Here is a 17,310-nt window from a genome sequence, read left to right as displayed (position 1 = left end):
AATGTAAATGTAGCACATCATTTGGCTCTGCTTGAAAAATATTTATGTAGTTAAACTAATGTAAATGTAGTCTACTAATTTTTAGCTTTTACCTGGAAAGTTAGCTGTGGTTACAACTCAATTTATATGTCTTCAGTTTTGACAATGTATAAATCAAGATACAGCTTTCCAAAGGTTGGGAGGGTGCAGGGATGAGGAAGAGAAGAGGAGTCTGAAGTTGATGGAATAAGAACGTGTTGTGATGAGCACTGGGTGTTATACACAACTAATGAATCATTGAACACTAAACTAATGATGTATTGTATGTTGACTAACTGAACATAATAAAATAAATAAATAAATAAATAATTTAAAAAAATTAGAAAAGATAAGTACAAAAGCAAAAAATGTATAGATTTAAGCATACCATTTAAAAGCAGAAAAGTAAGTAATTTAAGAACTAAAATAACCATCAAAAATTGTGGAAAGGAGGAGAGAAGAATGGGGATAATGTGAACAAGATAAAACCTCATCTTTCATAATAGAGAGCCAGAAGATAAATTGATAAAACCGGTACATAGATTCATAAACAAGATGTATATGATTTAGAAGCATAGAGGTGTGAACCACTGGAAGAGATAAAACTAAACATAAAGCAAAGTTAGGGTCAGAGACTCTGCTTTTTATTGTATGTTCCTTTTACTCTACTAGTTTAACAAATTTTCTCTCATTCATGAAAAAATATAGTATTTCACCAAATAGTAGCCTCTTTGGTATACCATGTACATCTGCCAATAGGGAAAACCTGAACTGAAAGGAAACAAGATTTACATCCACTGGCAGATTACATTATTTATTGAAAATTAATCATTAATAATATCAATGATGATGTTAATCATTTCTACTCTCATCCCAGGTAAGTTCAGTTGACTTAATGGAACAAGAATTCCCCTACCAAAGGAACAATAGCTTCTGGACATACGAAGTTAGGACCAGATCTTCACTCTAGGGCTCCATCAAAGATGCAGAGACTCAGACATCTGCCTGGAGCCTTGACATAGTTCCCTTTTCTTACCAACTCTGACAGTCAGCAAATTGTGGTGCTTGTGTCTAATAAAACTATACAGGGTTGAGTCCAGGTTTTGTCTCTCAGAGCCTATAAGACCTTCAACAAAGTAGTCTCTTCACTTTAGCTCTCTTATCTTTAATATAAAAAGTAGTTTGTATCATATGGGATTGTTGCGACAATGAAATGTATGGTGTTTAGTATGCTCTTCAGCGCATTGCAAACACCAAAGATATTCTGTGTTTAGTGATGCCTTCTTTGGTATACAGCAACCATGTGTGATTTCTCCTACTTCCCTTAATAAATATCATATCAAGAGATTGTAAGTGGTCAGCAAATGAACCTGGAATAAACTAAAGAGTTTGGGTGGGTGCTTCAGTGGATGGATAGAAAGATAATGACAAGGGAAAGAGTTGAAAGAAAAAAAGCTCTTTTGAAAACTAGGGGCATCCATGCAAGAAAAGATGTTTCCTAAAGGCTATCTCAGAGTAAACTTCAGCATTATTTAATCCTAACACTTGCTGTTGGTGGGTAATATTGATCCTATGTTATGGCCACTAGAAACAGGACAGAAGTAACTGAATTTGTCTTATTGGGCCTGTCCAGCTGGCCAGAGATGCAGCCAGTTATTTTCGGGATTGTCCTTGCCATGTACCTAGTGGCACTTATGGGCAATGCCCTATTAGTAATTGTTGCCCTCTCAGACCCCAAGCTTTGGACCCCAATGTATTTCCTGCTCAGTCAGCTTTCCTTCATTGACATGTTTCTGACAACCATCACTGTTCCCCAGATGCTGGTGCACACACTGTCTGCGAATAGAACCATCTCCTTTAATTGCTGCATGATCCAGCTGTTCTTTTTTATGGCTGTGGGCAGCATGGAAGGCCACTTGCTGGCTGCCATGGCCTATGACCGCTATGTTGCCATCTGTGACCCCTTAAGATACTCTGCCATCATCAGCCATCACCTCTGTCTGCGCATAACCTTGACCTCATGGGTGGTCGTCAGCCTCAACAGCCTCCTTTATAGTGTGTTGGTCACCCGCTTAACCTTTTGTGACAACCAGGTCACCCACTTCTTCTGTGACATCACACCCTTGCTGAAGCTCTCCTGCACCCGACCAGTGGTCAACGAAATGCTAATATTTACTGAGGGTGTAGCTGTGGTGGTCAGCCCCTTCTTCTTCATTTTAGGTTCCTATGCCCGCATTGGCGTTGCCATAGTCCGCATGCACTCAGTTTCTGCCCTGCACAAAGCCCTGTCCACATGTAGCTCCCACATTCTGGTTGTGCTGCTTCTATACGGCTCTGTGATCCACATGTACCTCCGGCCATCTTCCAGCTATGACTTGGACCAGGATCGCCAAGTTGCCATCTTTTACACAGTAGTTACCCCTATGCTAAACCCACTAATCTACAGTTTGCGGAACCAGGAAGTTAAAGGGGCTCTGCGAAGGCTTTTCAGGAAACTCTGCATCTCAGGAAGCTTCCAACCTGGTTCCCAGGTGAACAGGAGATGTCAGCACGTCTCCTGAGCCTAAGGAGTTAAGGCCTAACTTGAAAATGCCTCAAATAAATGGGTTACATTCCTAATAACTGGTATAGTTCACAATCCTGTGGAATAATTTTCCTTGTTGGCTCCCTCTTGCCTGGATTTAGGAAGAAATGAATTCATAAATAAATAGTTCTGATCCTCATTGACTGACCTAAAATCTCATCATATTAGAACTGGGCAGATATCTTAATTGATTTACTTTATTTTTCAAAAGATTTTATTTATATATTTATTTATTTAAGAGATTGAGAGAGAGAGGGAGAAGGAGAGAGAGAATGGTTGGAGGGACAGAAGGGGGGTGAGAGAGAGAATCTCAAGCAGACTCCACGCTGACCATGGAGCCTGACATGGGGCTCCGTCTCATGACCCTGAGATCATAACCTGAGCCAAAATCAAGAGTCAAATGCTTAACCAATTGAGCCACTTAGGCACCCTCTGAACTGCTGTTTTTAGATCACCAAACCTGAACCTCTCATCTTTTAAAACTAATATTGGGCATAGGGGATTGCTAAGCCAAATTATACATCAGTGAGGACTGCAGAACTTTGATCATTTTAGTGATATTATGGCAGTGTCATGTACTTGCCATTGTGACAGGTGTAAGGTGATATCTCATTGTAGTTTTGATTTGCATTTCTCTGATGATAAGTGATGATGAGTATCTTTTCATGTGTCTGTTGATTATCTGTAGGTCTTCTTTGGAGAATTGTCTGTTAATGTCTTCTGCCCATTTTTAATTGGATTATTTGTGGCTTTTTGGTGTTGAGTTGCATAAGTTATTTATACATTTGGGATACTAAGCCCTTATCAGATATATCACTGGCAAATGTCTTCTCCCATTCAGTAGGTTGTCTCATTGTTTTGTTGCTTGTTTCCTTTGCTGTGCAGAAGGTTTTTATTTTGATGTAGTTTCAATAGTTTATTTTTGCTTTTCTTTCCCTTGTCTCAGGGGACATATCTAGAAAAATGTTGCTATGGCCAATGTCAGAGAAATTACTGCCTGTGGTCTCTTCTGGGATGTTCATAGTTTCCTGTCTCACATGTATGTCTTTAATCCATTTTGAGTTTGTTTTTGTGTATGGTGCAAGAAAGTGGTCCAGTTTCATTGTTTTGCATGTAGCTGTTCAGCTTTTCCCAACACTATTTGTTGAAGAGACTGTCTTTTTTCCATTGAATATTCTTGCCTCCTTTGCCAAAGATTAATTGACCATATAATTATGAGTTTATTTCTGGGCTCTTTATTCTGTTCCGTTGATCCATGTGTCTATTTTCGTGCCAGTTCTATACTGTTATGATTATTATACCCTTGTAGTATATCTTGAAATCTGGAATTGTGGTACCTCTACTTCTGTTCTTCTTTTTCAAGAATTCTTTGGCATTCAGGGTCTTCAGTGGTTTCATACAAATTTTAGGATTACTTGTTCTAGTTCTGTGAAAAATGCTGTTGGTATTTTGAGAGAGAGAGCATCAGATCTTTAGATTGTTTTGGGATGAACATTTTAACAAAATTTGTTCTCCCAATCCATAAGCATGGAATATCTTTGCATTTATTTGTGTGATCTCCAATTTCTTTCATCAGCATGTTATAGTTCTCAGAGTATAGTTGTTTCACCCAGGAGAGTGATTTTTTTAGTAGACCATAGAGTAGCCTAAATCTCTTTTAAAATTATAATAATTTTACATTCTCACATTATTTTAAGCTCATAGTAATAGCTAACAGTTCGGTAACTACCGTGACTAAATTATTCTATCTGAGCTTTCATGTCCATCCATAAAAGACAGTATAGGGCATAGGACACTGGTAACAGAGATTGGGAGAGAGAGTCTTCATAGTGGCTCTAACACTAGAAGTAAGTGGTCCTATATGGGACATTATGTCAAGTAGGCTGTTTAAACACACTGATAGACTTGATGTAATATATAAGGGGAAAAGAAGAATCAAAGATGGAGTATGGAAATGGGTGGAATCATTGTGCCATTTATTTATATGTGATGGTGTCTGTATTGTTGCTGTAAAAAAACACATACATTTGAGAGATAAAGGGAGCAGTATTTATAATTACATTGAAGTAATAGAAGTAATTAGCTCTTTTGTGCAAACATGATTTTCCAAATATTCTTCTTCTTGAAGATGTCCGAATGAAATAGAATGCAGAAACCCAAGGGAAAATGCTAAAAGGCTTTGTTGAAGGTGGTGTGGGGTCATGTTCAAGGGGATGGACTCTGGAACCAGATACCATGAATTAGAATCCCACTATTGTCATTACTTGCCATGTGATTTTTTTTCTCAGGCTATTGGTAACCAGTTTTAGCTGGACCTGCCCTGGTAGTTATTATGATTACAAAATGCCCTCAATAACAATCAGGAGACTTTGAAAAAAATCTTTTTTATCCTCAGGTCCTGGAAAGCATATTGTATACCTGGCACCCCATCGTGAGGTCACAGGTACAGGGAAAGCATAAGAGAGCATGGGCTTAGTGTTCTGCTTTTATTGGGGTTGAGGGAAGGGGCCTTGGGTTTCACAGGTTGATTCTATTGGTGGATTTAAAACATAAGAGCAGGAATTTAAAGTGTGGGAAGAGGAAAAAAACAAATGGCCCAAATGGTCAGTTAATCTAAATCAGCCAAGATTTCTGAAACAAATGAGCAGGGGGTGGTGGCATCTGGCTCTTTACTAGTCGGTATGGCTGGCAGTGTATTTATTGAGATAGGCTTTTTGAAGTGGAACCCTCCAGAATCAAAGCTAAATCAAGCACTTAGTCTACAAAAAGTAAAACCATTTTGTGGTCTTTGACAATGATTCAACTACTCTGCCTCAGTTATCCATCTGTAAAGAAGAGAGAAACAGTATCTATAATTTAGGGTTGTTGAAATGATTTTATGAGTAAAATATATGTAAAGCACTCATAATAGTGACCAGCTCATGATACCATATGTGTGTGTCCTATTACTACTATTATTCTTATTACTATCAATAGCATACAGATGAAGAAATAATGGGAGAAAAGAACAAAGAGTTAGTAGTTAAAGGTTTGGATATCTGTATGTACCTAAAGGCTACTGATTAAATGAGAGTAAGGCCAGTAATTATTCTGCCTCATTTTTTTATTGACTGCACCACAGTTCCTAATATGTGTGTATTGTATTGGTTGACATTTCCTTCAAAGTATTGAATAAGGGATAATCCAAACCACAGTGGCTTATAACAACAGACATTTATTTCTCAATCAAAAGTCTTCAGGTTAAAAGAGGGAACTGTGCTTCAGATCCTGGGTTAAGTTCAGGTCTGGTCTATGTGTTTCACATTCTGAAATTCAAGCTAAGCAGCTTTAGCTACATGAGATGAGCCAGAGATCAACAGGGCAAACAAAATGATCTGAACCCAGTCAAAGCTTTTAATTGGAAATGACATTTGTTATGCCTGTTCATAAAGTAGCTAAAGCCAGCCCAAAGTCAATGGGATGGAGATGTGTATTCTGCCCCAGCAAAGCCATGGCAAAGACAGGAAAGCAAGGAAGAACTGTGAACAGATAACACTACCTATCTAACTGCCAAACAAAATGAACCAGAATTCCAGTAACATGCATGAAGATGATTTCTAATTTTTCATTATCATAAACAAAAGCATATTGAACATAAAAGATATGAGTATTCATATATATAATGAATATATATATTATATATAATAATATAATAATGAATATGAATAATATAATAATGAATAATGCATAATGAGTATATATAATGAATGATATATAATATATCATTCATATTATATTCATTCTTTGAGATAAACTCCTAGAAGTGGAATTGTATCATCTAAATATGAAATTGTCTGATAGCATTTTCCAATTGCCCTTCAATTATTAATATATTAATTTACTCTCCTATCCATTTCTTTAAAAAAGTTCTTTCAGTGGGGCATTTAGTTAGAAGAGGCTATAATGGTAACAGATGAGGCAAATCATTTGGTAAAGTAGGTTCAGCCATGAAACTGCCGCCTAAAGACACAGAAAGGAGGAAGATGGGCCAAGGAGGCAGGAAAGAGAATAAGAGGAAACAGTGGAATCCAGAAGAAGAATATTGGGTATATAAGATACTTTCAGGAAAATGTGAAGAACCAGAGGTAAGTAACCAAAAGTTGTTTTCATTTCCTTATTATTATCATTTTATAAATGTCAGGCCCACTTTATCTTGGAAGAATTTATTATCCTGATGCAGCCAAAGACTTAAGGAGTATAGCTCCTCAAACCAGTTTTGGTGGTGACCAAGACTTATGTAGAGGTCCCAAGAAACCCTTCTACCTCATTACACAAATTTACCACAATTTTAGCTTCTTCTTAAGTCAGTGCCATCTACAAAAGTACTGTTAGGCTGAAAAGAAATAAAAAATAAAAAAAAAGATTCTACAAAAGAAACTTTCACTGTCAAATGGCCTATAAATCAGCCTGCACTTGCAACTTCTGCTCCATGCCCTAGGAGGTCGGTCCTTCTCATATTTTCCCTTTGAGAAGGAAACTGGAAACACCCATGAAACTAAAGAATTGACATTTTAGTAGACATTTTGGCTCTTGGACCTTTTTTTTCATTTCCAGCACTAATTGGTCAAAAGACAAATACCCGGGAGACACGATGGCGGGGAAGTAGGAGGAGGCGCCTTTTCAACCTGTACCCTAAAGTGAGCTGATTACCTACCAAAGAACTCTGATCACCCATGAAATCAGCCTGAGATCAGAATTATACACGTCTGGATCTCTACAGGGGGCAGAAGACGCCAGTGGGCAGGTAAAGTGGAGTGGGAAAGTCGGACTGATATCCTGATATCGGAAGATAAACAAGGGGGAGGGAGCCACCAGAGGCGACCGATTGGAAAATAATACCCCAATACGAGAGTGCCCTGCATCTGGGGACCAGCATTAACTTGGAGTCTGGTTGAAACCACTCAAAAGAGCAAAGAATCGCGGGGGGAAATTGTGGGAATCGGGGCGGCTAGGGACAGGGGCTTAAGTCCCCAGACCCAGGACAGCCTCCCCTGGTGCTGAGCCAGAGAGTGCGGCGGAGAAACCTGGTCTTTGTCCTTGAGCCGCCAGCGCGCCCGAGAACGAGTGGAGTCCGGCTCCCGTGAGGGGCTGGGAGCCACACCAGACGGCAGAACGCACACCTTGCTGGAGATGCGCGCGTGCCTCACCCTCCCCTGAGAGAGGTGCACGAACGCCCAGCCTGGTGTTCTCGGACCCATGCGGCGATAGAGCCGATAGAGCTGATAGAGCAGAGATGCCGCGCTCCAAACCCTCCCCTGGGAGAGGTGCGCGCAAGCCTGGCGCTCTTAGCTCCAGCCAGCAGGAAAATCTCAGTGTGCAATCGCTGCTTGGAACCTCTCTGGCGGTCTGGAGCTGCCCAGACAGCCACCGCTGCCTTGGTTTTGCGTACAAGCAGGAGATCCTGCGTCCCCAGGGACCGCGACTCAGAACCTGCTCTGCCAGGGGCCCAGCGGCTGCAGCACCTGCAGGGGAGCAGACTGAGGCTTCTCTCTGAGAGGGAGGTCGGGGTGCAGTTTTCTTTCCTCTAAACCTCCAAAAACCATCAAAAGCTGTCAAGGCAAGAGAAAAGAAGTGAACAAACATAAAAACCTCCAGAGAACAAAAGCCTGAAAAAACTGTTTTTCTCAGAGCCCACCCCTTTGAGGGGGGTGGGAGGACTTAACTCAGGGAACATCATTGACTGAAAACCCACGTGGCAGCCCCCTCCCCCAGAAAACAAGTCAGGAAAGAAAAAAAAAAAAAGACTACAAGGGAACAACCACCACTACTTCATAGATACAACTTTTATTCTTAATTCATTCCCACTATTCTGGTTCATTTTTTTTTCTTTTTTTATATAGATAATTTTTTAACCTGTTTACCATCACAGTGAGATGTCCAGTACATCAAATTCCATAATAAACTTCTAACCTGAATTTTTTGATACAGACACATGTGTTTTTCTTTTGCTTTTCTATTTTTTTAATTTTTTAAAAAATTTTAGTTTAGTTTAGTCCAGTTTATTCCTTTTTTATTTTTATTTTCTGATATTCATATAGAGTTAAACTTCAAGGTAACCCCCTTTCTCCAATCAATGCTACCCCTATAGGTGAACCAATTTTTAATCCCCCTTTTTCTCAGGAAAGTTGAGTCCTTTAACAAAGATATCAAGATACATCCAGGAAGAATCAAAATAACCTTCCTCGCCCACACTGAGAATCTATAACCATACTCCCATCTTTTTCTTCTGCCAGTGTCTCTGTGTATTTATGTTTGTCCTGATAGTATATAAATCTTACACGTGGGGTTCTTCTTGACGAGGCTCCTCCTTTTTTTGCTTATATATATATTTTTTTCTCTCGTCATATACTTTTATCAGTCTTTTTGTTTGTCTGTTTTTGTTTGTATACATCATAAATCTTACCCTGGGGCCCATTTGGGCTGAACCTTCTCTTTTATCTTCCCTTTTTTTCCTGTCTCTCTCTCTCTCTCTCTCTCTTTTTTCTTTTTCTTGTCTTTTTTCTCTCATTTGGGTGGGGAATCCTGAGTGCTCAGAAGCGTTCCAGGGTGCACCTTGATGGCACCACAGTCGATACATCCAGCTACATCTGTCCAGTCATCTCTCACCAAAATGAGAAGGAGGAGGAATCCCCAACAGAAGAAAAATACAGAGGATGGGCCTTCCGCAACAGAGCTAACGGCTATCAACATAGACAATATGTCGGAAAGAGAATTCAGGCTAACAATTATCCAGGCAATAGCTAGGCTGGAGAAAGCCATGGATGACCAAATGGAATTGATTAAGGCAGAATTGAAAGCGACCAGGGAGGATGTTCATAATGTTAGGGCAGAGCTGAAGGCCACCAGGGATGAGGTTCACAATGCTCTGAATGAGTTCCAATCTAATCTAAATTCTCTAAAAGCTAGGGTAACTGAGGCAGAAGATAGAATTAGTGATCTGGAGGACAAACAGATAGAGAGAAAGGATCAGGAGGAAGCCTGGAACAAACAGCTTAGAAGCCATGGAAACAGAATCAGGGAAATAAATGATGCCATGAAACGTTCCAATGTCAGAATTATTGGAATCCCTGAAGGGGAGGAGAAAGAAAGAAGTCTAGAAGATATAGTGGAACAAGTTTTTCATGAAAATTTTCCCAATCTTGCGAATGGAACAAGTGTTCATGTACTAGAAGCAGAAAGGTCTCCCCCCAAGATTATAATTTCCAAAAAAACATCCAGGCATCTCATAGTAAAATTGAGGAATCATAATTGTAGATACAATCTCTTGAAAGCCGCTAGGACAAAGAAGCTCCTTACATATAGAGGAAAGCCCATCAGAATAACGTCAGACCTGTCCACAGAGACCTGGCAAGCCAGAAAGGGCTGGCAAGATATATTCAGGGCACTAAATGAGAAGAACATGCAGCCAAGAATACTTTATCCAGCAAGACTGACATTCAAAATGGATGGAGAGATAAAGAGTTTCCAAGACCGGCAAGGCTTAAAAGACTATGCAACCACCAAGCCGACACTGCAGGAAATATTAAGGGGGGTTCTATAAAAGAGGAAAAACCCTAAGAATAGCATTGAACAGAAATATAGAGACAATCGACAGAAAGAAAGACTTCAAAGATAACACAATGTCAATAAAAACGTATCTCTCAATAATCACTCTCAATGTGAATGGCCTAAATGCGCCCATAAAACGACACAGGGTTGCAGATTGGATAAAACGACAGGACCCATCCATATGTTGTCTACAAGAGACCCATTTTGAACCTAAAGATACACCCAGACTGAAAGTGAAGGGATGGAGAAGCATCTTTCATGCCAATGGGCCTCTAAAGAAGGCCAGGGTAGCGATTCTCATATCAGATAAATTAGATTTTAAACTAAAGACGGTAGTCAGAGATACAGAAGGACACTACATAATTCTTAAAGGGACTATCCACCAAGATGATCTAACAATTGTAAATATCTATGCCCCCAATATGGGAGCAGCCAATTACATAAGAAAACTATTAATCAAGATAAAGAGTCATATTGATATGAATACATTAATAGTAGGAGATCTTAACACGCCTCTCTCAGAAATAGATCATCGAAGCAGAAAATCCATAAAGAAATAAGAGCATTGAATGACCCATTGGACCAGATGGACCTCATAGATATATACAGAACATTCCACCCTAAAACAACAGAATACTCATTCTTCTCAAGTGCACATGGAACCTTCTCCAGAATAGACCACATACTGGGTCACAAATCAGGGCTCAACAGATACCAAAAGACTGAGATTATTCCCTGCATATTCTCAGATCACAATGCTTTGAAACTGGAGCTCAATCACAAGGAAAAGTTCCGAAGGAACTCAAACACCTGGAAGCTAAAGACCACCTTGCTTAAGAATGCTTGGATCAACCAGGAGATCAAAGAAGAACTCAAACAATTTATGGAAACCAATGAGAATGAAGACACTTCACTCCAAAACCTATGGGATACAGCAAAGGTGGTCCTAAGGGGGAAATTCATAGCCATCCAAGCCTCCCTCAAAAAAATTGAAAAATCCAGAATACACCAGCTGTCTCTACACCTTAAAGAACTAGAGAATCAACAACAAATCAAACCAACTCCACACGTAAGAAGGGAAATAATCAAGATTAGAGCAGAGATCAATAAGGTAGAAACCAGAGATACAGTAGAATGTATCAATGAAACTAGAAGCTGGTTTTTTGAAAGAATCAATAAGATCGATAAACCACTGGCCACACTAATCCAAAAGAAAAGAGAGAAAGCCCAAATTAATAAAATTATGAATGAAAAGGGAGAGATCACAACTAACACCAAGGAAGTAGAAACAATCATCAGAAGTTATTATCAACAGTTATATGCCAATAAGCTAAGCAGCCTAGATGAAATGGATGCATTCCTGGAAAACTATAAACTCCCAAAATTGAACCAGGAAGAAATTGACAACCTGAATAGACTGATATCTAGTAACGAGATTGAAGCAGTGATCAAAAACCTCCCAAAAAACAAGAGCCCAGGACCTGACGGATTCCCTGGGGAATTCTATCAAACTTTCAAAGAGGAAATAACACCTATTCTCCTGAAGCTGTTTCAAAAAATTGAAGCAGAAGGAAAACTTCCAGACTCTTTTTATGAAGCCAGCATTACCCTGATCCCCAAACCAGGCAAAGACCCTACCAAAAAGGAGAATTTCAGACCAATATCCCTGATGAATATGGATGCTAAGATTCTCAACAAGATCCTAGCAAACAGGATCCAACAGCACATTAAAAAAATTATCCACCATGACCAGGTAGGATTCATCCCTGGGTTACAAGGATGGTTCAACATTTGCAAATCAATAAATGTGATAGAACAAATCAATAAGAGAAGAGAGAAGAACCACATGATCCTCTCAATTGATGCAGAAAAAGCTTTTGACAAAATCCAGCATCCGTTCCTGATTAAAATGCTTCAAAGTATAGGGATAGAGGGAACATTCCTGAACTTCATCAAATCTATCTATGAAAAACCCACAGCAAATATCATCCTCAATGGGAAAAAGCTTGCAGCCTTCCCGTTGAGATCAGGAACACAACAAGGATGCCCACTCTCACCACTCTTGTTCAACATAGTATTAGAAGTCCTAGCAACAGCAATCAGACAACAAAGAGAAATAAAAGGTATCCAAATTGGTGAGGAAGAAGTCAAACTCTCTCTCTTCACAGATGACATGATTCTTTATATGGAAAACCCGAAGGACTCCACCCCCAAACTACTAGAACTCATACAGCAATTCAGTAATGTAGCAGGATACAAAGTCAATGTCCAGAAATCAGTGGCTTTCTTATACACTAACAATGAAAATACAGAAAGGCAAATTCGAGAATCAATTCCTTTTACTATAGCACCAAGAACCATAAGATACCTCGGAATAAACCTAACCAAAGAGGTTAAAGATCTGTACTCGAGGAACTATAGAACATTCCTAAAAGAAATTGAAGAAGACACAAAAAGATGGAAGACCATTCCATGCTCTTGGATCGGAAGAATAAACATCGTTAAAATGTCTATACTGCCCAGAGCAATCTATACTTTTAATGCCATTCCGATCAAAATTCCACCAGTATTTTTCAAAGAGCTGGAGCAAATAATCCTAAAATTTTATGGAATCAGAAGAGACCCCGAATTGCTAAGGAAATGTTGAAAAACAAAAATAAAACTGGTGGCATCACGTTACCTGATTTCAAGCTTTACTACAAAGCTGTGATCACCAAGACAGCATGGTACTGGCATAAAAACAGACACGTAGACCAGTGGAACAGATTAGAGAGCCCAGATATAGACCCTCAACTCTATGGTCAAATAATCTTCGACAAAACAGGAAAAAATATCCAGTGGAAAAAAGACAGTCTCTTCAATAAATGGTGCTGGGAAAACTGGACAGCTATATGTAGAAGAATGAAACTTGACCATTCTCTTACACCGTACACAAAGATAAACTCGAAATGGATAAAAGACCTCAACGTGAGACAAGAATCCATCAGAATCCTCAAGGAGAACATAGGCAGTAACCTCTTTTTTTTTTTTAAAGATTTTATTTATTTATTTGTCAGAGAGAGTGAGCACAGGCAGACAGAGAGGCAGGCAGAGGCAGAGGGAGAAGCAGGCTCCCCGCCGAGCAAGGAGCCCGATGCGGGACTCGATCCCAGGACGCCGGGATCATGACCTGAGCCGAAGGCAGCCGCTTAACCAACTGAGCCACCCAGGCGTCCCGGCAGTAACCTCTTTGATATCCGCCACAGCAACTTCTTTCCAAGATATGTCTCCAAAGGCGAAGGAAACAAAGGCAAAGATGAACTTTTGGGACTTCATCAAGATCAAAAGCTTCTGCACAGCAAAAGAAACAGTCAACAAAACAAAGAGGCAACCCACGGAATGGGAGAAGATATTTGCAAATGACAGTACAGACAAAAGGTTGATATCCAGGATCTATAAAGAACTCCTCAAACTCAACACACACAAAACAGATGATCATATTAAAAAATGGGCAGAAGATATGAACAGACACTTCTCCAATGAAGACATACAAATGGCTACCAGACACATGAAAAAATGTTCATCATCACTAGCCATCAGGGAGATTCAAATCAAAACCACATTGAGATACCACGTTACACCAGTTAGAATGGCCAAAATTAGCAAGACAGGAAACAACGTGTGTTGGAGAGGATGTGGAGAAAGGGGAACCCTCTTACACTGTTGGTGGGAATGCAAGCTGGTGCAGCCACTTTGGAGAACAGTGTGGAGATTCCTCAGGAAATTAAAAATAGAGCTTCCCTATGACCCTGCAATTGCACTTGGGTATTTACCCCAAGGATACAGATGTAGTGAAAAGAAGGGCCATCTGTACCCCAATGTTTATAGCAGCAATGGCCATGGTCGCCAAACTGTGGAAAGAACCAAGATGCCCTTCGACGGATGAATGGATAAGGAAGATGTGGTCCATTTACACTATGGAGTATTATGCCTCCATCAGAAAGGACGAATACCCAACTTTTGTAGCAACATGGACAGGACTGGAAGAGATTATGCTGAGTGAAATAAGTCAAACAGAGAGAGTCAAGTATCATATGGTTTCACTTATTTGTGGAGCATAACAAATAATATAGAGGATAAGGGTGGATGGAGAGGAGAAGGGAGTTGAGGGAAATTGGAAGGGGAGGTGAACCATGAGAGACTATGGACTCTGAAAAACAACCTGAGGGCTTTGAAGGGGCGGGGGGTGGGAGGGTGGGGGAACCAGGTGGTGGGTATTGGGGAGGGCACAGATTGCATGGAGCACTGGGTGTGGTGAAAAAACAATGAATACTGTTATGCTGAAAATAAATAAAAAATTTAATTTAAAAAAAAAGACAAATACCTGGTAAAATAGTCAGTTTCCACATATCAACTACAGAGAGGATTAGGAGCATGCTGAGACAAAAGGAGTTTAAGTTATCCCTGAATGGTGCAGCTAATGAAGGTTAAGAAAATGCAAGTTGGAGAGCCCTTTACATTATTTCGCTGATACGGGCAACTGAATTAACTCATACAAGTACAATAGATACACAAGAATGACAGTGCTGAATTCTAGAACATCTGTAACTTGTGACCCTATGCAGTAGACTCTCATCATTATGTCCTCTTCCCATACTGGAGTTATTCTGCCATTTCATTTGTGGGAAGCAGAACCTCTCTCCCACTTACAGAAAATAAAAGCAGTAGTATTGCTTGCCCAGTTTCCCTGGGAAATAGAGTGTGGGCATATGGACCAAGTCTTGGCCAGCTGCATGGATCACCTTATATTGAATCTAGATGTATTGGTGTAAAGAATGAGAAGTGGGCATTGTTTTCCTGAGGGTGGCCACATCTGGTTTTCAGGCCTCTGGGGGTTCTGCCCAGTGACTATTGCTGGTAGTATGGGTGGCAGTATAAGTGGCAGTGAAAAGAGTTTAGTGTTTACAGCAGTGACTTCATCAGACAATTCTGGGATATGATTTTGACTGTGGTTCTGACTATATGACCTTTCTTAGTCTTGTCCATTTGATTGAGCCTGGTTGCTTAGCCTTCGTGGAAATTCATGAGTTCCACATACACTTTTAATAAATCTATGAATTAACCAGAATTGTTTTCTGCTGCCTACATCAAAGTATGTTACAACCCTGTTGTTTAATGGCAGACCCAGAGAACACTCTCAGTTATAATTAAATACATAGTTTTATGTGCTTTTTGGTTTAAGGGATAGCTTAGGACAATATTCAGTGGGAAAATCCTTAATATGTACCTAATTTGGATATTTCTAGGAAGTTCTAAAGGAAACAGATATGTGAGGGACAAAATTGTTTTCCCAGAATCATAAATAAAACTAGGAACTGTGTTTTGGGATTTTAGCTGAAGGAAGAAGTCCATATTCTGCTCACCCATTTTCTGAAGGCTCCCTTGACATCCCCATTCCTCAGGCTATAAATGAAGGGGTTCAGCATGGGGGTTACCACTGTGTACATGACTGTCAGGATGCGACCCTCAGTCACCGAATAGCTGGTAAGAGGCCGGAAGTAGACCCATGTGAGTGTGCCATAGAAGATAGCCACCACAGTGAGGTGGGAGCCACAGGTAGAAAAGGCTCTCCACTTGCTCTTGGTTGAGGGGCTCCGGAGGACCACTGAAATGATGCGGGCATAGGAGGCAATGATGAAGGCCAGAGCTCCATTGATGACAATAACACCCTCTGTATGAATCATCAGGGTGTTGAGGTAGGGGCTGGAGCAGGAAATCTTCATCAGAGGGTAGAGGTCACAGAAGAAATGGGGGATCTTGTTATCTGCACAGAAGATCAATCGGCCCATGAGAAAGGTATGCAGCAGGGCATGAAGATGGGAGAGGATCTGGCACAGAGCCACCATCTGTGAACATAGCGTTCTGGTCAGGATCCTAGGGTAGCGGAGAGGGTAGCAGATGGCAATGTATCTGTCATAGGCCATTGCAGCCAGAAGGAAGTTTTCCATGGCTGCAAAGCAAATGAAGAAATAAGTCTGAGCTAAGCATCCCATGTAGGAAATAGCCTTGGTAGGAGAGAAAATGTTCTGTAGCATTTTGGGGACTGTGGTGGAGGTGAAGCAGATGTCTGCCAAAGCCAAGTTACTGAGGAAGATATACATGGGGGTGTGGAGGCGTGGAGTAGAGATAATCAGTGTGATGATGGCAAAGTTCCCAGAAATGTTGATTGCATACATCAGTAGAAAAAGAAGGAAGAGTGGAATCTTCTCTTCTGGCTGGGTAGAAATGCCCAAGAGAACAAAATGGGATACACTGGTCCAGTTGGTATTGACCATCTGTTGCTATAAGAACAAACAGATTTAATACTTTTTATTGAGGTATATAATTGCCATATAACATTATATTCATTTCAGGTGTACACCATAATGATTTGGTATTTGTATATATTGCAAAATGATCACCACAATAACTCTAGTTAACATCCATCCCCATACACAATTATAATTTTTTTCCTGTGATGAAGACTTTTTGAAGATATACTCTCTTAGCAACTTTTTAAAAAAATTTTTATTTCTTTTCAGCGTAACAGTATTCATTGTTTTTGCACCACATGTGATGGAGTATTATCAATTGTATTCACCATGTTGTACATTACATTCTCATGACTTATCTTATAACTGGAAGTTTGTACCTTTGAACCCCCTTCACTCATTTCACCACTCCCTGCCCTCTGCCTCTGGCAACTACCAATCTGTTCTTTGCATCTACAAGGGTTTTTTTTTTGTTTTGTTTTGTTTTATGAGAGAGAGAGCAAGTGTGCACGTGAGCACACGTTAGCAGTGGGGGAGGGGGAAAGGGAGAGGGAGAGAGAAAATCTTTTTATTTACTTCTTTATTTTAATTTTTTTTAAATTTTTTATTTTCAGCGTAACAGTATTCATTGTTTTTTCACCACACCCAGTGCTCCATGCAATCTGTGCCCTCCCTAATACCCACCACCTGGTTCCCCGAACCTCCCACCCCCCACCCCTTCAAAACCCTCAGGTTGTTTTTCAGAGTCCATAGTCTCTCATGGTTCACCTCCCCTTCCAATTTCCCTCAACTCCCTTCTCCTCTCCATCTACCCTTGTCCTCCATATTATT

At 40.1% G+C, this 17,310-nt stretch overlaps 2 protein-coding genes across 2 annotated transcripts; one reads left to right on the top strand and one right to left on the bottom strand.

Annotated features, from left to right (window-relative positions):
- Positions 1–1,595: 1,595 nt before the first annotated feature.
- On the top strand, positions 1,596–2,579 carry LOC308353401 (olfactory receptor 1f45-like; the record flags this gene model as incomplete). The annotated part of the gene is made up of 1 exon (XM_080820235.1): positions 1,596–2,579. The coding sequence occupies one exon, from the start codon at positions 1,596–1,598 to the stop codon at positions 2,577–2,579; it is 984 nt and encodes a 327-aa protein (XP_080676361.1).
- A 12,979-nt stretch (positions 2,580–15,558) lies between these two features.
- LOC308353400 (olfactory receptor 1Q1-like) lies at positions 15,559–16,503 on the bottom strand (the record flags this gene model as incomplete). Its single annotated transcript, XM_080820234.1, has 1 exon — positions 15,559–16,503. One exon carries the CDS (start codon positions 16,501–16,503, stop codon positions 15,559–15,561), a length of 945 nt encoding a protein of 314 aa, XP_080676360.1.
- Between the last annotated feature and the right edge of the window lie 807 nt (positions 16,504–17,310).

This window comes from Martes martes, assembly GCF_963455335.1.
Source record: "Martes martes genome assembly, chromosome: 12".
Lineage (NCBI taxonomy): Eukaryota > Metazoa > Chordata > Mammalia > Carnivora > Mustelidae > Martes > Martes martes.
The sequence above is the reverse complement of the archived record's forward strand: the minus strand, read 5'-3'. Positions and strand labels throughout refer to the sequence as shown.